Source organism: Piliocolobus tephrosceles, chromosome 5 (assembly GCF_002776525.5).
Source record: "Piliocolobus tephrosceles isolate RC106 chromosome 5, ASM277652v3, whole genome shotgun sequence".
NCBI lineage: Eukaryota > Metazoa > Chordata > Mammalia > Primates > Cercopithecidae > Piliocolobus > Piliocolobus tephrosceles.
The window spans coordinates 127,096,732-127,115,141 of NC_045438.1; the positions used below are offsets into that span (position 1 = coordinate 127,096,732).

Sequence of the window (18,410 nt, forward strand, 5' to 3'; positions counted from 1 at the left end):
CCTTGGACCTCTCCTGGCCTCCTCCAGGTCCAGGATGTGCGTGCGGGGTGCTGGTCCAGCCGGCCCCTACATCGGGGTCCAGCTGCCCCCATTGCGGCCCTGAGGCCCTCACAGCCGCCATCGCTTCTCAGGGCCCTCCCTCTGCACACCAAGGCCGCCCCACAGATGGCCGTAGGGGCCCCTGCAGTCCTGACAAGGCTTCCTTCTTTCTCAGAGCCCTGGCAATAGGGGGATGCCTGAGGATGGGTGTGTGACCCCCACCGGGCCTCCAGTGAAGCCCAAGGGCAAGCTTGGGCTGCCCCAGGCCTAGAGTAGCCCCTCCCAGGCATCCCTCTGGCACTGACATGGGCGTCACCTACACCTTGGAGCGTCACCTACACCTTGGAGCGACTTCATGGGGGAAGAACTGGAGAAGCTGGAGTCAGCAGGAGATTAATTAACCAAAACCCGAACACATCTGCTGTTAATTAATTCCATGCCGAGGTTAACTCTTCCCTGTCTGGGCTTCCCCTCCCTTAGGTGGGAAGAGGGAAATAACCGTGGGAGACGGTACCCCCTTAACCTTCTTCCCTTAGTGGGAAACATGAAGAAGGGAGGGGAACATGAAGCGCAGGGCAGTTTCTGGGGTAAGGAAAGCAGAAGAGGCAGGGCCCCCAGAGGGCAGGGCAGCCTTGTCCATGTGGGTGCTTTTTAGGGGTGGTAGGGGGCGTTTGCTTTTGAGAGTCAGGGTCCATGGCAATTAGTCATGAGTCCCGAGGAAATCTGAGATGGACAAATACCTTTATTTACAGCAACAAATAGAACAGACCCTCCCTCCCTTCCCTCCCTCTCCCCTTCCAGTCTTTTTCCATACTGTTCCCCTCCCGCCCCACCCCAGGCTCTCGCCCAGCCCTGCCCTCTGGGGTCACTGCGTGGGTTAGGCCCCCACAAAAGCCCAGGAAAGGAGACTGGAAAGGGCTGGCCGAAGGTGGGTGGGGCGTCTCTTTTCACATTTTGCTGTCCTCTAAGCCCCAGGGTGGAGGAGAGAGGCGGTGGAGGAGAGAGGCGGGCACCAGGAGCGGGGAGACGTAGAGAGCCACGGCCCCACCGGCCCGCCCTCCCCAAAGTAACTTTCACAGTGTTCCGCAGCCCTGGTTGCCCCCTGCGGCCCCCACCGCAGCCCTGCCCCTAGGTTGTCCTGTCAGGTCCTTGGTAATGTATGTGCCTGGTAACCCAGTAAAGAGTTCAGGCTTCTCTACCATGGGCCCACCACCCACGGCTGAGGAGGTGGCCTCTCCAAGTGTCCCCCTCACCATTTTCAAGGCTGGGGTTCTGAGAGGACATGGATGAGTGGGAGAGGACCAGGGAGAGGGGCTTCTCAAGCCTTGTGTGACAGTCCTGGGCCTGGCCCCAGAGGGACCCTGCTGGAATCTACAGGGGTGCCTGGCTGGCCCAGCCCCCAACAGAGGCTCACGAGGAGAAGCAGAGCCCACAGCACTCCATGCAGATCTCCAGGCAGTCCGCGGACTCGCAGCAGGCATCCAGGATGCCACAGTCCAGGTCGCAGGGCAGGTCGCAGTCAGCACACTCACCGGAGCCGCAGCAGCAGCAGCAGAGGCATGAGTCCTCTGAGCTGCAGGAGCCGCAGGTGGCGCAGTCCAGGACGATGTTGCACAGCGTCAGGAACTCGCAGAACAGGCAGGACAGGATGCAGTGGACACAGCAGTCTGCGGGGTGGGCGGTGGAGACGGGGAGGGGTGGGCGTATGTGAAATAGCCGGGGGTGTGGGGGCCCAGCAGCAGCGGCAGCGGCAGCGGCAGGGACGCTGAGTGCTCACTGTGTCCCTGCCCATGCCAAGCACTCGGCATGCATGAAGCTCACGTATCTGTCCCCACAGCTCCGTTTTCTAGGTGATGACCCCGAGGCACAGACAGTTAAGCACATCAGAGCAGGGGTCCAGCCCAGGCAGTCTGGATCATCCTTGCTCTTAGCCACCCTCTGTTTATTTATTTAATCAACATATGGAGTGATTCATGTTCTAGGCACTGTTCTGAGTGCTGTGCATGAATTAGATTCATTTAGGCCTCCAACGACTTTATGGGGCAGGGGCTATTACTAGCCCCACTCTACAGATGAAGAGACTGAGGTTAAGAGAAGTCAGCTGGGCCCAGGGGCTCACGCCTGTAATCCCAGCACTTTGGGAGGCCGAGGTGGGCGGATCACCTGAGGTTAGGAGTTCGAGAACAGCCTGGCCAACATGGCAAAATCCCATTTCTATTAAAAATACAAAAAATTAGCTGGGCGTGGTGGCATGCGCCTATAATCCCAGCTACTTGGGAGGCTGAGGCAGAAGAATCGCTTGAACCCAGGAGGTGGAGGCTGCAGTGAGCCAAGATCATACCATTGCACTCTAGCCTGGGCAACAAGAGCTAGACTCTGTCTCAAAAAAAAAAAAAAAAAAAAAAAAAGAGAGAGAGAGAGATAGAAGTTAAGTCTACACCCAAAATCCTACCACCTGGTTCATCTCTCACCTGGACATCTTCAACAGCCTGTCACCGGTGTCCCCACTCCCTGGTTTTGACCACCGCCACCCGGCATCTCTGCTCCACACCACAGCCAGCCAGAGGGATCCTTTAGAAATATCTGTTGGATCCTGGCCCTCCTCTGCTCAGACCCCTCCCATGGTTCACATGTCACTTGTGATAAAAGCTGAAGTCTTTGAAGTGGCCTCTGAGGCCCCCTGTGGTCTGATCCCTGTGCCCTTTTAGTTCTCTTCTCCCACTCTTCTCCTCCGGATCAGTCTGCTCTGGCCATGCCAGCCTCCTGGCTGCTCCTTGGCCATGCAGGCACTGATTCCTCTGCCTGGAACAACCTTGCCACAGGCACATGCTCGGCTGACTCCCTCATCTCCTTCTTTGCCCAAATGCCACCTCTCATCGAGGCCTTCCACCACCCGCTTCAATACTGCAACCGGCTGGCTCTGCCTCACACTCCCTGCCCGGCCCTGACTGTCTTCTTCATCCCCCAGAGGACGTCGCCTCCCACTGTACTACACTGTTTCCTCATATTCACGGTCATCTCCTCCTACCGGATATGTAAGCTCCAGCAGGGCAGGCATCTTTGTCCATTTTGTTCACTGAAAGATTACAAGTCCCTAGAACAGCACCTGGCACATAGAGGTGCTCAGCGAATAGAAATGCATGAAGCTGCGCTGGGCACCAGCTGGCAGGTGGTGGAGTTAGGGCTTGAATCCAGGCTGCTGGCTCTAGAGCCCATGTCCTGCAGCCCTCCGTGTGCTGGGGCCAGGCCATGGGGCACAGCGTGCAGCTCTCCTGGCCAGGGGGCCTCTTGGAGGCTCACTATGCTGTGGAGGGTCTAATCCTGTTCTCCTGCATGCCTGGGTGGAGGGACTAGGGTCTTCTGATCTCTCTCCAAACTGGATAGGGCAGTTACCTTCAAATGTAAATCTAACGAGGTCACCACCTTGTGTAAACCCTTCAGTGGCTCCCTACTGCTTTCCAGATAGTCTAGGTTCACTGCCTGGTTGGTAAGGATCTCCCAGGACCCCTGCCTGCCAGGAGTTTCACCTTTGGCAGTTCACCCTCCAGCCACGCTGGCCATTTCTCAGCTCTGTGCTCTCCTGGCTGGAGCCTCCTTCTGGTCTTTCAAGGCATGCTCAGACATCGCCTCCAAGCCTTCCCAGGATTCCCTCCCCAGATTTCTGGGCTGGTGTGAGCGGTCCTCCTGTGTTTGCATAATCTTCTGTGAGTTTATCACTGCACTTAACACATCGTATGGCGATTATCTATCTACGTCTCTATGAGAGCTTTATGAGGTTATGAACCGGGTATCCAGCATGTAGCAGGTGCCTAGGACATTTCATTTGATTTTTTTCTTTGAGACGAAGTTTTGCTCTTGTTGTCTAGGCTGGAGTGCAATGGTGCGATCTTGGCTCACTGCAACCTCCGCCTCCCAAGTAGCTAGGATTACAGGCGCCCACCACCATGCCCAGCTTTTTTTTTTTTTTTTTTTTCTTTTTTTTGTATTTTTAGTAGAGAAAGGGTTTCACCATGTTGGCAAGGCTGGTCTCAAACTCCTGACCTCAGGTGATCCACCCGCCTCGGCCTCCCAAAGTGCTGGGATTACAGGCTTGAGCCACCGTGCCCGGCCAGGACATTTTAAATGAATAAATGGCTCCTTCATAAATAAGACTGTTGGGACCGGACTCAGTGGCTCACGCCGGTAATCCCAGCACTTTGGGAGGCCGAGGCGGGTGGATCACCTGAGGTTAGGAGTTCGACAGCAAGCTGGCCAGTATGGTGAAACCCCGTCTCTACTAAAATACAAAAATCAGCCGGGTGTGGTGGGACGCACCTGTAGTCCCAGCTACTCAGGAGGCTGAGACAGAAGAATCGCTTGAACCCGAGAGGAGGAGGTTGCAATGAGCTGAGATCACGCCACTGCACACTGCACTCCAGCCTGGATGACAGAGCGAGGTTCCGTCTCAAAAAAAAAAAAAAAATTATTGGGCAGAATCTGTGGAGTGGGAAGGTTTCTGAGCATGTTACGTACAAATATGTTTTGCAGATGCCCAGGCCAGGGTCCCTTCACACGAACAGGAATCACAGGAACATTCTGAGGTAAAGGTCAGGCCATCACTGAGCTCAGGCAGCTGTTAGCCATGTTCAGTTGATGGCTGGTGAGGAGGGGACTGGCTGCCCCCGTGGCCCTGCAGAGGATCTTTGTGTTGCAGACGCATCAGCTGGCTGGGTGTCTGGATCCTCTGACCTCCCACTGCACCTTGCAGCCCTGCCCTGGCACCGTTTTATTCTGCTACATGTTCTTTTTTCCTCCCTAAACAGAAAATTGCTGTTTCCAGAAAGAGTGGCTTGAGGTGGATCAACCCAGGTGGCTCCGTTCCTTGTCACAGCAACTCTGGGAAAGCAGGGATGGGGAGGGGTTTGGGGGGTGGTGGGAAGGTGGCTTTGAGAAGGCAGGTACACCTTTACCCAACAGGTGTACTTTGCAAGGTTCTAAGATTTGATCATGCATCACCTTCCATGCCCGGCTATTTTTTTTGTATTTTTAGTAGAGAAAGGGTTTCACCACGTTGGCAGGGCTGGTCTCAAACTCCTGACCTCAGGTGATCCACCCGCCTTGGCCTCCCAAAGTCCTGGGATTACAGGCTTAATTACAGGGCTTGTTAAGCTCCACCAGAGATTCCAATCCAGTAGGCATGGAAGGAGGCTGAGATCCTGCACTTCTAAGCAGCAGCCTGGTGAAGGTGCTCCCGTGGGCCCGTGCATCCTGCTTTGAGGAACCCGGCTTTGGAGGCCTCTCCCAGGAAGAGATGGGATGGGGTGCTTACCTTCCTGGGCCTGGAGGGGGATCTGGGAGGCGGTGGATTTGGTGCTGCTCTTACTCTTCTTGCTGCCCTGGCTGGCGAGAGATGCGTGTGTCTGCAACTTCCGGTGGGCCTTGGGGCCACCCAGGGCACCATTCCCTGCCCGTCTGGTGCCGCCCACCTCTGAGGGGTGGCCAGAGCCATTCGGCAGTAGTGGGGTACAGCCCAAGGGGTTCCCCTGAGGCTGGCCTGGAGAGATGAAGAGAAAGGGTGATGGGAAAAGGGTGGGGGTCATTCAGCCCCCAGAGCTACGCTTGAATCCTGCCTGCTTCATTCTTACACCCCAAAGCACCCAGCCAGACCTGTATCCTGCAGATGGGGAAACTGAGGCCCAGAGGGACGAAATGACTAGTCCAGAGCCATGCCATGAAATTGAGTTGGGCCTAGCTCCTGACTCTCAGTTCAGTGCTCAGTCCAGAAATAACAGACGTATAAGGGCAGAGGCTCAGAGCCCTGGACCTCTCCTTTGTTCCTCACACGAAGTCCATTCTCCTGCTCTTGCCATCCTGGAGTTTTGGCAGAGTGGTGGCAGTGGCAGTGCTGGGGAAGAGGGGTGGTTTGGCTGGGGTCGGGAGCACAGCAGTGAAGCAGTTAATCTTCACCTCGGCCTCTGCCAAGCCCCCAGCTGTTACTGCCCTTGGCGCACTGGGTGATTTATTGGAAACATCTGTTTGGAGATGAACGCCTGGCTCTGGAATCCAGGGGCTCCTCACTGCAGCTCCTCTACCTCCTGCTTCTTCCTCCTGGTGCCTCCACTCAAGTCTCTGCCCTCCACACCCCCAACGCCATCCTGCCTCTATGGTCAGCTGGCAGAGAGTTTGGGGAGGGGCCCTTGAGGTCTGGGAGAGGAGGGAGGGAAGAAGGCAAGAGGAAGGGCAGTGAGGAGACCCCTGAAGCCAGGACCCCTGGGTCCCCACTGCAGGCTGAGGGACCAAACTTCAGCTTTATCAATGGGGTGCAGGCAAGGTGACCCTGGAGACCGCCCAAAACCCGAGTTCCTTCATGCTCCTCGCTCAGGGATGTTCAGTTCTGGGTGAGAACCAGCTGGCTCAGTTCTGTTCTCAAGAGATGAGGGGAGCTGTGCATGGTGCGGGGAGTGAGGAGGGAATGAGGCGGGGTCACTGAGAGCTCTGGGGCCCCTCAGCTGTGCAGGGGTCCTGACTCTTGGGCGGGACCCTGTGGCCCCAAGGACCTTCTGTAAAGTTAGGGCACTTCAGTCCCTCAGAAGCCGGGGTCTGGATCCCCATCTCTCTCAGGCTTGGTCTGTGTGTGTGTGAATTGTGTAGGAGGGAGATGTCTTGGGGGCCCTGGAGCCCAAACAGAGGGGAAGGTGGCCTTGGTGCCTCCCTTGGCTGAAGAGGCCGGGTCTTCCAGTGATGGCAGCAGTCACGACATTGCATGCTGCGTACTTCCGGCATGCCAGCCCTTCTAAGTACTTGCTGCTCACGGATCCCCTCAGTATCGCTAGCCTTTTACTGATGAGGAAACTGAGTCCCGGACAGGTAGAGGTACAGTAAGTTGCCCAAGGTCACACAGCCAGCAAATGTCAGAGATGGGATGAGCTTAGAGATTAGGACCTGGGGCTCAGAGGGCAGAGGCCTGCAAAGGGGCAGAGGCTGGGAGACAAGCGACTGAGGAATTAGCTGCTGCTATCACAACAATCACTACCCTCATAACTAGTGGCGTGCATGTTTCAGGCAGGTACTATATACCAGGCACAGTGCTAGAAGCTTCAGGTGGAGTCGCTTTTTTAGGCATCACAATAGATTTACTACTGGCCCCATTTCACAGATGAGAAAACAGAGGCCCAGAGAGGGGAAAACTTGCCAAAGGTCCTATAGCTGGGAAGTGGAGCAGGGAGGGCATGAAGATTGGGAGAAAGGAGCTGAGGACAAGTTGGGGGGGGTCAGGGGGAGGGTGGAAGGCAGGGTTCTGGAGAGGCTCCATGCTGGGAGCCTCCAGCAAGAGGTGTGGCTGGTGCCTGCATCTGGGTAAACAGGGTTAAGGCTATGGGAAGTGGCCAGGCCTGAATCATCTGGCCCCTACCTCTTGGCGCCACACTGGGTGACTGGGCTGAGCCCTTGGCCAGCTTTGGTGCCCCTTGCCCTTCTGCCTAAACATGGGCACAGTGACCAGAGGGCGGGAGTGTGCGGTGAGCCGAGGGATCTGGGAGATGTGGACAGACACAGAGCTTGCCTGTGGCCATGGCCGTGGGGGCTGAGTCACAGAGCAAACACTCAGGGCTCACAGACACAGGAGTGTCTGTCCCATTCCCACCAGGCCCTCCAGGCCACGGCGCTGACCTCTTTCTCTCAATTCTGCTGGTGGGTGTGCTAGAGGAGACTGAGGGCCATGCACTAGCGGGATTAGTAACCCTGACTTCCAGGGAGTCCGGTTTAGCCCCAGATGCCCTGGCTGGAGGAGGCTCCCAGCTCAGCCATGCCAGCTGGGCATGCAGGCAGGCACTGCAAAGAGTGCTGGGCCAGGAGACCTGAGTTTCCCAGCTTGGGACCAGGGTGGGCAGCTCTCTGTGCCCGTTTCCTCATCTGTAAAACGGACTTGGCAGTAGCCATCCTGCTGCCTCACTAGAGGCTGATTAGGAGAGCAAGCGAGCCCACTCAGGGAAAGAAAGTTGGAAAGTAAAAATGTGTCTATGGATGTGGGCAAATCTTTGTTAATTATAAAATGATCCCAGCTGTTGCTTCTCCTGTTCTTGAGGGTGAAGGTGAAAATTCTCTCCCTCCCAGAACCTCCTCGGAGAACTCAAGCCAGGCCTGAGAATGGAGCTGAATTTTGTTCCTTTCGCCCCAGAGCAACTGGGGGCTTCTTCCTTTTACCCTTGAATCCCAGAAGGATGGAGCTGCATCAGGCTCTGGCTCCCCGCCTGACCTCAGCCCCGCGGATCTCTTCCTGAGGCTGGGGGTGCCTCTCTCCAGGTAGCCGCATGCTCTCCGTCCTGAGCCATTTTGCCTGGAGCCTGCCCACACTCCCTGCTTCCGAGTCACTTTGCAATGGAGATCTTCCCCTTGACAGAAAGCACAGGGACAGTGCCCTTCCCCTTTCTGCTGCCCGTGCTACAACCCTCAAGGTTCTGGCCAAGTGGGTGCACCCACTTTGGCCAACCAATTTGGGTTGAGTTCCCTAGTGCAACCTCTACATGTTGCCATCCAGCGTCCTGGCCCCCTAGGACTCACATGTCACAGCTTCTGTGGGGACATCGAGGTCAGTGCTGTCCAGGGCCTGGGGGATGCCAGGGCCATTGCCTTGGGGCATGGGGGTTGCCGCCTCCTCCAGGGAGCCCTCCTGTGGCGCTGCCTCCGCAGGGTGAGTGGATCCTGTTACTACCTCCAGCCCAGGAAGGAGGGATAGGGTCTGGGCTAGGAAAAAAGCAGATGACTGAGGTTCATTTTCCTGGGGCCTTCCTGTTTGCCCAGCCATGGGCCCCGCCCCACAGCCCAGCATGCCCACTGAACCCTCATTCTTTGTCTGTTTGCACCACTTACCCAGCCCTTACTCTATCTGACAACAGCACCAGGCTCCAAAATAGAAAGCTCCCAAACCACAATCTGGGAGTGAGCAAGGGTGTGCATGCATTTGAGTGTGTGCACGTGTGCATGTGGTGTCGGGAGGGGCACAGATGGCAGAGTATAAGGAGAAGTAGGGAGAGAAGGCAGAACCACAACACAGGGGAGAACAGACGGATGGTCAGCGATGGACAGATAGGGACAGGCATTGAGAGTGACAGGGAGAATAAAGGGACAGTGAGAGGTAGAGGTAAAGGGAGATAGAGCGTCGGACTGCAAGAGATTGGGCACGGAAGAGAGATCCATAGCGACCCAATGACAGACAGCCTGGGATGGGAGCGAGACGCAGCAATAGCGTGAAAGTCAGTAATGGAGAGAAAGATAGAGATGGAGCAGGGGCAGAGGTGACGGAGAAGGTAGCACTGTGTGATACAGAGCGTGGAGGGAGACAGGGGAGAAACTGGGTCAGAGAGGATGATGGCAGAGGAGTCAGAGGAACCTGGGGGTGAGGAGCAGGGAGGGGCTACAGTCAGGAGGGGGACAAGGAGCCGGCCAGAGCACTGGGGAAGAGGTGAACCGCAGCCACATGTAATTATAGTGGCTCTGTGCAGGGGCGGCAGGAGGCAGAAATGGAGCAATCTTCAAACCCACAGCTCCCCAGCCTGCAGGACTAGGGCCCCTAGGCTCAGGGAAAAAAGGGATGGGGGATGGGAGGTGAGGGAGAGAGGAAGAAAGGGGTCCGAGCTTCCACACACTCAGCCAGGGGTCAGGGGCAGGCCCAGGCTGTGGCAATGAAAGGGTGTAGGGTGCAGCCTGGGCCTCTCATCAGACCTCAGCCTATGCAGTTAGTTGGAAGTACAGAGGTCTCAAGAGGGTGGCCTTCCACCTGCCCCCTCCCCACATATCATGTTGGGAGAAGGAGCAAGGAGACACAGAAACAAGAGATTCAGAGATGCAGAGGCCAAAAAAGCACAGGGAGAGGCAGGGTGACACAGGGGGACACAGGGAGAGGCAGGGGGACACAGGGGGACACAGGGAGAGGCAGGGTGACACAGAGGAAGGCACGGGGAATTGGGGAGATGATGAGAAACAGCAGGGAAGCCCAGAGAGCACACTCCCCACAGAGAGACCCAGAAAGAGACACATGCAGAGACAGAGACACAGAAACACAGGGTAGTCTTGGGAATTGAAATGGAATCAATGACAGAGAACAGTGAGGGGCTGACACAGACAGGGAGAGAGTGGGGCGGGGGGTGGGGGGGACGGAGAGGCGAAGAGAGGGAGATGAGAGATGAAAGAAGAGAGGAGGGAGGTAACTAGAGGGATCAGTGGAGGCTTGGGCATGCAGGCCTGGGGGATGGGAGTTGGAAGCATGTTAAGAGGAAGATCCTGTGGCCCAGCTGCCTCCCTGGGCCCAGAGCACAGCCCTCTGTGGCCATGACCCTCAGAAACCCCTTGGGAATCCTTGTTCCAAGGGGTCTGGTCCCCCACAGCCAGGGTAATGGATGCCCCAGAGGCCCCACGTGGGAAGCACAGAGAGCAGCAGGCCCAGCAGGCATGCTCTCACCTGCCCAGGGAAAAACCACAGGCCTTGCCTGGAGACAGGAGCTGGGGCGATGGGGAGGGAAGGCTGGCGCTCCTGGGATTCGTGCAGGGCAGGAGAGTTATCGGCTGGGAACCTTTCCCGGGGCCCATGGCTCCAGAGAGGCAGGGGTAGGTTCCTTCCAGCTCCATCTGCTCTTTGGGCCTGTTGAGAGCTCCCCACGTAGCTGGGTTAATCATTGAGAAATCAAATGGGTTTTGGGTGATCAGAGGATTTGGACGAGGGGGAGCAGGCAAGTGGAGATGCTGGTGCTAGATGGTGCCTCTCCTAGCCCTGAGCCTGGTCTACACCAGCTCAGATATGGCTCTTGAGGGCTAAGACCAAGTTGCCATGAAAAGGGAGGCTCAGAGTCCTAATTTCCAGGAAACCAGGGGCCTGCCTAGCTCTGGCCCCTGGCCCCCAGAGGCATCTTGCCATGGCCCTGGGCCCTGAACTGGGGAACCTGACTCTCCCACAGGGTGTAATGAGACAGAAAGACCTGAGTGAGGAGCGGAAGATCCAAGCCCTGCATTCACCAGTTACCAGCCTGGCAAGTTATCAGAGTTGGGTTACTTTGTGTGGAAAGGGTGGTCCAATGCCGGGCGCGGTGGCTCACACCTGTAATCCCAGCACTTCGGGAGGCCGAGGTGGGCGGATCACAAGGTCAGGAGATCGAGACCATCCTGGCTAACATGGTGAAACCTCGTCTCTACTAAAAATACAAAAAACTTTTCTGGGCGCAGTGGCGAGCGCCTGTAGTCCCAGCTACTCAGGAGGCTGAGGCAGGAGAATGGCGTGAACCCGGGAGGCGGAGCTTGCAGTGAGCCGAGATTGCGCCACTGCCCTCCAGCCTGGGCGACAGAGCAAGACTCTGTCTCAAAAAAAGAAAAGAAAAAAAAAAGGAAAGAGTGGTCCTAATGCTCATGCCACACGGTTTAAAGGAGGAAAGAAAATGCTCATTGGGGGTTGTTCACGAGCCTTTCACTCACAGCCCTACTACTCTTCCCTCCGTCCCTCCTTCCCTTCCTCTCTTCTTTCCTTCCTCCCTCCTTTCTCTTTCTTTTTTTTTTAATAAGTAGTTCGGCTTCTGACCTCCCTCCCTCCCTCCCTCCCCCTTTCCTTCCCTCCCTCCCTCCTTCCCTCCCTCCCTCCCTCCTTCCTTCCTTCCTTTGCTGTGTGGTTTAACATTTATGAAGCACCTGTGAAGCACCCACCAATAGGACAAGCACTCGGTATACCCGAGTGAGAAAGACCAGCTCACTGCCTCGGAGTGCTCTGTCAGGGGGAGGGGTGGGCTGGTGGCTCTTATATACACAGAGGTGCAAGAGTTACAGTGGGGCATCTGGAAGAATGCTGGAAGCACAGAAGACGGGCACCTAGCCCAGATGGGTGAGTGTGGCTAGCAGGCTTCCTGGGGCAGGCAATACTCACACTGAGTCTTGACCAATCAGCAGCACAGAGGGGGAGTTTTGAGAAGAGCAGCAGGAATCAAGACCCCGGAGTGAGCCGCTACAGTGTGAGCAAGGAAGCCACATGCTCCGGGGTGGTGTTGAGGCCGGGAAGCCTAGAATGATAGCTGGGGCATGACAGGCCTTCTGGTCACTTCCCAGGCTTCCTGCTGAGGTCACTAGGGCTCACAGAGGTGACACTGTGACTCCTATGGTAGAGAGAGCCTGGACTTCTGCTCCCTGCCCTGCTCCCCCTCCTCCCCACAGTGTTAGAGAGGGAGGAAGGTGAGGAAGAGGGTTTAAGGAGCCTGGAGTTCACATCTCCACCCGCCTTACCCAAAGCATCTCTGCTCTCTGAGCAGCCTCTCCTGACAGTCACCTACAGGGCTGGTGACCTTGGATCTGGTGGGAACAGGAAATTACAGAGTACAGACCGAGGCCCGAGGAGGCCCATTCTGCAGGAAGCCTACCAGGCATCAGACCATGGAGGAAAAATGAGGAAGGAAAGAAAACCAAGTCCAATAATCCTGACCTGGAGACACACAGAGGGACAGAGAAACTCCGGAGCCAGGAGGGGCTGCAGCGGGGACCCAGTAAACCAGCACTGAGGGCAGAAGAGGGAGCTGTGCCAAGTATCCAGAGACAGGGAAGCAGAAGGAAAAGGAAGAAGCAGCTGCAGGAAGACCTGGTCTGCAGAGGAGACACTGCCCGGGTGGCCCAGACCCTTAGGTGTGGACTGAGAAGCAGCTCCTGCTTGGAACAGATGGAGCAGAGGGGCAAAGAGCCCAATTTTCCATTTTGTAACCAAGAGACACCGCTGTCTAGCCATACGCAGGGGAGAAACTTCTGGAGGGTGGAAGTGTGGGGTGGGCAGGAGGCAAGGGGGTGGCCAGCAAAGGCGAAGGAGGCCCCCTGTGTGGATGTGCAATTCATGTTCTGCAGAAGGTGTCTGCCAAGGGAGTGAGTGGATGGGGCTGAAGTCCTTGCCCTCCTAGTAGGTGCCATCTGCTCACCCAACTGCACACCTGTTCCATCTGACCAAGGGGGCACCTTTTTCTAATCTGCACTGGGTGCCACACATGCTGATGGCATCTCTGAGCAGAAGCCCACAGCCCTGTACCCCTCCTCTCAAGGGTGGCTATCTACAAAGGGGAGATAGGGAAAGGCAACAGCCCCTTTGCTTCAACACGCTCCCATTCCTGACACGGGATAAGATTCTGGTAAATGCCTGGAGCTCTGGAAAGACAGCCGGCCCCAGAAGGGAGGGGGAGAGTCATGTTGAAATGCATGAGCCCAAGAGGAAAGGCTGAGACTCACACGCTCAGCGAGGACTCTGCGGGCTCTCTCCGCCTGCCATCTACCAAGTTGAGGGGTGGTCCTGGACAAACAGGGAGTAGGGGGGAACCTCTTTCAGGTGGGATGGGTTCAAGCCTGGACAGTGCCCATGGGAGTGCCAGCCAAAACATCCCTGACTGGTGTGGAGAGAGGCCTGTTCCAGAGCTCCATTGTCTGGTGCCTTAAGTTTAGCTCTCGTCACTGTCTTTGTGGACCGTGGATCTGGGCTTCCCTCTTGGAACTCTGATCATCTCTGGAGAGGGAAGGCCAGAACCTCATATGGTCAGAGAGTGGTGGCTGGAACCCCATACTTCAATCTTTCCTTGGCTTGGCATTCAAGGCCTCAGTCTGGACCTTCAATCTCTCAAGGTACCAGGATCCCGTGTTTCAGGCAGACTGGCCTCTCCTTGGTGTGGGCCATTGCCGGATCTTCTGACCGGTCCACCCATGCTTATATTGTTCCTGTTGACCAGAAGGTCCTATCCCTCCTGCTCTCCAAACCCAACTCATCCTGGACCAAGCTCAAACTTCACCTCTTCCTCTAGACAGCTTTCTCTGACCCAGTTGCTGAGAACTTAGTTCCAGTGTCCCCTCTTGTTAATTATAATTTGTTAGTGAAGTCCTGGCTTCCCAACCAGACTACAGCCCTCCCAACTCACTCCCTTGGAGTGGTGTCCATACTCATCTCTGCATCCCCAGGGGGGACTTGGTAAATGCCTACTGGGGAGTACTTTCTGGAGTTTGGAATGCCCCTGTCAGGGGAAGGAGACAGAAAGGGCTGAAGACTAGGGGTGGCACCTGGACCTTACCCCCAAGAAAGTCGGAGAGGGTGGACTCCTTTGATACACACATGGTGAATGTGAATCCAATGGTCACAGTCCCAGGCCACCAAGCTGAGAACTAAAGAGGGCCTGAGCTGGCCAGTTAGGCTGGGACAAGTTGGTTTTATTTTAGGTCTGAAGGCTCCAAATCCCCAGGAAATTCAATTTAGAACCATGAACAGGAATGTGGCGCCCCAGTGCTGGGCACAAATGTGCCTGTGGGCTAGGGAGCCAGGCTCCCGGGGCTCTCAGGGGTGGGTGGGGAGGAGGCCACTAGGAGAGCCAAGGGTGTGGGGGCTTGGCCACCTGCCCCTACCAGATCTGCCCTGAGTCCCCTTGTGCCCTGTCTGCACCTGGGGCGGCTGAGGGAGGGGACTGACTTGCTCCCTGGCTGTCCTGCCAGCAGGGCCCCTGTGGCAGCGCTGTGGCCTTGCTGTTCTGTCAGCACTCAGGGAGTAAAGCGTGGGGGATTCTGGTCTCACATTCAGGCGTCTGTGGGGTTTTGGCTGGGTCTCCTGCGGTTTGGGCTTCCTGGGCAGCATGCTCATTCTCCCAAGGCGGTGGCAGAGCAAAGCCTTGAGTTATGAAAGCCGCATTGTCTGGCCCAGCCCAGACTGGGGAGGGGGTCTGCTGGGGCACTGGGGGGCCTCAAGTTACAGCCCAGGGCTTAACCCTCCCAGTTGCCCACCCTGGCCCCGGTTTTGTGCAGTTAGCCCTCTCCTCTTGCGCTGGAGTTGAGAATGGCTTCCACAAGGAAGGGGATCTTGGAAGGAGGTAGTGGAGGGAGAGCAGAGAAAATGGATAAGGGGAGGGAGAAAGCTGGAAAGAGTAAGAGGACGGGAGAGCAGGAGGCTGAGGAAGGGAGGAGGCAGGAGGGAGGCCCAGTGGGACAGGGAAGGTTCCCAGACACAGAGAAGGACCCTTCCAAGTGCCCTGCCCCCAGCTGTCCCTCTGGGCTGAAGGAGTCCAGTTCTTGGAGGCCCTCATCCCTCAGAAGGCCCCACTGCAGGGGCCCCACAGAGACTGCAGGGAATTTGAGGCTTGGCCAAGATGGGCTGCAGACACATTGGCCTCATCTATGTGCTGGCTGTTGGCCAGACATCTTCCACTTGTCCTCACTCTGGTTTCGAGGACCCCCCACCTCCACAACTAGGCGTCCATACCAAATAGGTGGGGAGCGGAGAGGGGCCTCCTCCAACAGGCAGGCAGGACAGCCACGAGGACACATATGGAGGCTGAGGCCAGAGAAGGGAAGGAGCTTGTCCAAGGCAAGGCAGGGAGTTGGTGTCAGAGGTTCAGGAGCAGACCTTCATTATTCAGAGTCAAAGATGGGAAAGGGGGAATGGGGCTGGTGGGGAGGAAGGCAACGACTTAGACAGTGGAGATTCCAATTATGAAAGCCGGGTCCACACTCCTGCACGCGGTTCCCCTGGCCCTGAACACATCCCAGAGGTTCCTGACTTCTCCCTGACCCGGACTTCCATTTGGGAGCTTCGGCTTAGGCACCTGGCCAGTGAGGAGAAGGGACTGAGAACCAGGGCAGGGGATGCCCCTATCCCAAACCTCTTCGGGGAGTCACAAACGGTCCTTGTCTTGAGAGGCTCCCCCAGGAATCGCGGGTAGGTTACAGACCGCGCCAGGCGTGGGACGGGGCATTTCACTCGGGCTGTAGACACTGGGTTGGGGTGCGTATGTGTGCACAGGACAGGGGCAGCGGGTCTGGCCGGCACGAGAGGGAAGGAAGGCGAGGGAGAAGGGATGGCAAGAAAGAGGGGAGGGGCCGGTCCTGCAGCCGCTCGCGGCAGACAAAAGTTTTCGGGAAGCACTGGGCTCTGGTTGAGCTGGGGGAAGGGAAGTAGAGAAAGATTCAGACAACGCCCCCTCCCCCACACCAGGCCCCCACAAATATTTACACATTGGGCAGAAACGGTTGAGACACAAATCCCAGACGGACAGACAGACACCGCGGAGTGTGTGTGCGCGCGCGCGTGTGTGTGTGTCTGGTGTCGGGAGTTGCGGGGATTTGGAGCCAACTTGGCACAGCCGCAGCCTCTGTTCAGGGCCCTGCCTCCCTCGCCCAGCCCCCTACTCTCCTTGGAGCAAGTCCTCAAACGCAGACTTTTAGTCCCTACCCCCACCAAGCTCCCCGGAGTCGTCTCCCCGCGTCTGGGGAGGGAGGGGAGAAGTAATAACTGGCCCCTTCAACCGCCCATCCTCCCCTGTCCAGCTTCGCTCGCCACTCCCGGTCCTACCTGGGCCCGGGGCTGCGCTGGGGGCTCCATGGGGCGCGTCGCAGCCAGAGGAGCGCCGGCCGCTCACCTGGTACATCGGCTCCGGACCTGCGGAAAACAGGGCTCAGCGGGCGGGGCCGGGGGCGGGCAGGGGGCGATTCCCCCGCAGATGCGCGCCTCCCACGTCCACTCACTGGTGCGAGCCGCGCTACGCTCTCTTCCAGTCGGATCCCCTCGCGGGGCCCGCCATGCGCGCCTGCTCCGGGCGCCACCGCCCAGGTCCCGCTCGCTCCCGGGTGCTCGCTTGGCGCCCCCTCCCCGTTCACTCGCTGCTTTCTCCCATTTCAGCGCCAGCTCACGCCGTTCGCCCCTTCCTTCTTCCTTCTCTCCCTCCAGCCCCCCTCGCTCCACCCCTACTGCCTCTCCCCTCCCCTCTTCCCTGGCCCACCCTCTCCCCGCCCCCTCCTCGCCTTCCCAGTCGCCCCTCTGCGGGTCCCCTCCCCCGCGCAGGGCTTGGCCCAGCCCGGAGCCGGACACGTCTGTCCGCGGGGCGCCCGAGGCCCGAGCCCCCACAGGAAGCAGGCTGGGCGCGCTTCCTCCGCGCTCTCGGAGCGGGGCCTCAGTCTCCCCAAATCCCTGCCCTCTGAGGCCCGGAGCCCCGCGGACTGCACGTTTTCCTTTGCCTGTCCAAAGTCTGTAAAAGTTTCTGGAAAATCAGGAGAGAGAAACCTCAACCACTTCGTGCAACTGTCTGAATAATTGCGGCCTCCAAATCTCTTTGCCCCAAAGATGGGCGCGATCAAGTTCCTCAGTCACCTTTTGCCCACCCCCTCAGTCTCCGCCCGGGGTCCTAAGCCAGGGACCAGGATCTGGGCTCCCAGGCCACCCGCCCACGCCGCCAGAGTTGTCTGTCCGGGAAATCCGGTTAGTGACCAACCAGCCTCCCCTGTGCCGCAGCAGCCCAGAGCATCCCCGACCCTCCTGCCCCTACCAGCTGTGCGTGGGAATGTGTGTCAGAAAACCGACTCTGGGGGCAAAGAGAGGTCCTCCGAATTCAGCCCTTTGGGATCCAGACTGGAATCCGAGGGCTTCTAAGATGTGGGTTCGGGGAGAAAGGGGAGGGAGGGAGCCTCTCCCGGTGGGGCCAGCCGGGCGGCGCGTATGGATGGTGAGCCCTGGTGGTAGGAAGGAGCCGCTGCCAGGCAATCCGAGAGGGTTCAGGGACCCTCAGCGCGACCCCGGAACCTGGTCCCCGAGAATGGGGAAGACCTTGGAGCTTGCGGCTCTCCAGGTGAGGCTGGGCGGACCCGTGGGATGATGCTCAGGTGGGGCATCGCCCTGGGGTGACAGCGTCTCGGCCACACTTGTCTAGGGCCGCCTAGGGGCCGCGTCTGGGCTCCCCGCCACGAGGGCCAGTGAGCACACTGGAAGGCAGCGGCGGCACCAGGCCACCTTTTCTAGTGCGGGGTCCAGCCGGGTCTAGAAGTGGGGAGCTGGGACGTAGGAGGCCGGGCGTCCCAGCTCCGCATTTCTGGGACTCTCCCAGCCCCCATAGTCGCTACTTACGGCTATCGCAGGTCCTCGGGGCGCCGTCGGGGCCAGGACCGGGATGGCCCCTACGGCGCCGGCAGCGCTTTCAGCACCCGCGGCCACGTCCTAGCGATGGGCTGGGGTGGTTGCGGCCGGGAGGAAGGTGGGGCGGGACGGGAAGAGAGTGTTCCGCCCCCCAGGCCGGGCTGCTAGCTGCGGGGGCCTTAGTGCCCCGGGAGCCGGCCGGGATCCGGCTGCTGTCCCGGAGCTTTGGAGAGCTGAGCCAACTCCCCCTTCCTGGCACGGGCTGAGTCACCCGGACGCGACGCGCCCGCGCCTGGGCCTGACGGCTGCTGCATTCTTACCTGCTTACCTGGGCGCGCACGCTGGGCCTCACCCATCTCCAAAGGCAATCCTCACCGCCTCTCTTCTTTTCTTCCCGCGTATAGGGCCCCCTCCCAAACCCCAGACCTCAGTGCTACACCCCTCGCCCTGCTTTCTCAGTCTCAATCCAGGGCCCTTAAACTCTGCATCAGCTCAGTCCTGGAGCCTTAGG

The 18,410-nt window shown here is 58.1% G+C and overlaps 1 protein-coding gene across 3 annotated transcripts; it reads right to left on the reverse strand.

Moving 5' to 3' along the window:
- Positions 1-763: 763 nt before the first annotated feature.
- Positions 764-18,143, reverse strand: MDFI (MyoD family inhibitor). 3 transcript variants are annotated; one of them, XM_023213052.2, is made up of 6 exons: positions 17,891-18,143; positions 16,795-17,030; positions 16,346-16,432; positions 8,578-8,760; positions 5,348-5,572; positions 764-1,706 (listed from the first exon to the last, which is right to left on the reverse strand). In XM_023213052.2, the coding sequence occupies exons 3-6, from the start codon at positions 16,419-16,421 to the stop codon at positions 1,450-1,452; spliced, it is 741 nt and encodes a 246-aa protein (XP_023068820.1). In that variant the 5' UTR covers positions 16,422-16,432; positions 16,795-17,030; positions 17,891-18,143; the 3' UTR covers positions 764-1,449. The 3 variants fall into 3 exon arrangements, with proteins under 3 accessions (XP_023068820.1, XP_023068819.1, XP_023068821.1); XM_023213051.2 differs by lacking the exons at positions 16,795-17,030; positions 17,891-18,143 and adding an exon at positions 16,519-16,697; XM_023213053.2 differs by lacking the exons at positions 8,578-8,760; positions 16,795-17,030; positions 17,891-18,143 and adding an exon at positions 16,519-16,697.
- Between the last annotated feature and the right edge of the window lie 267 nt (positions 18,144-18,410).

Coding starts and splice junctions, on each gene's coding strand:
- MDFI (XM_023213052.2), bottom strand. CDS start 16,421: ATGTACCAGGTGAGCGGCCGGCGCTCCTCTGGCTGCGACGCGCCCCAT. Junction 8,761..16,345: donor CAGCGCAGCCCCGGGCCCAG/GTAGGACCGGGA, acceptor CTTTTTTCCTAG/CCCAGACCCTATCCCTCCTT. Junction 1,707..5,347: donor CCCCCTCCAGGCCCAGGAAG/GTAAGCACCCCA, acceptor CCCACCCCGCAG/ACTGCTGTGTCCACTGCATC.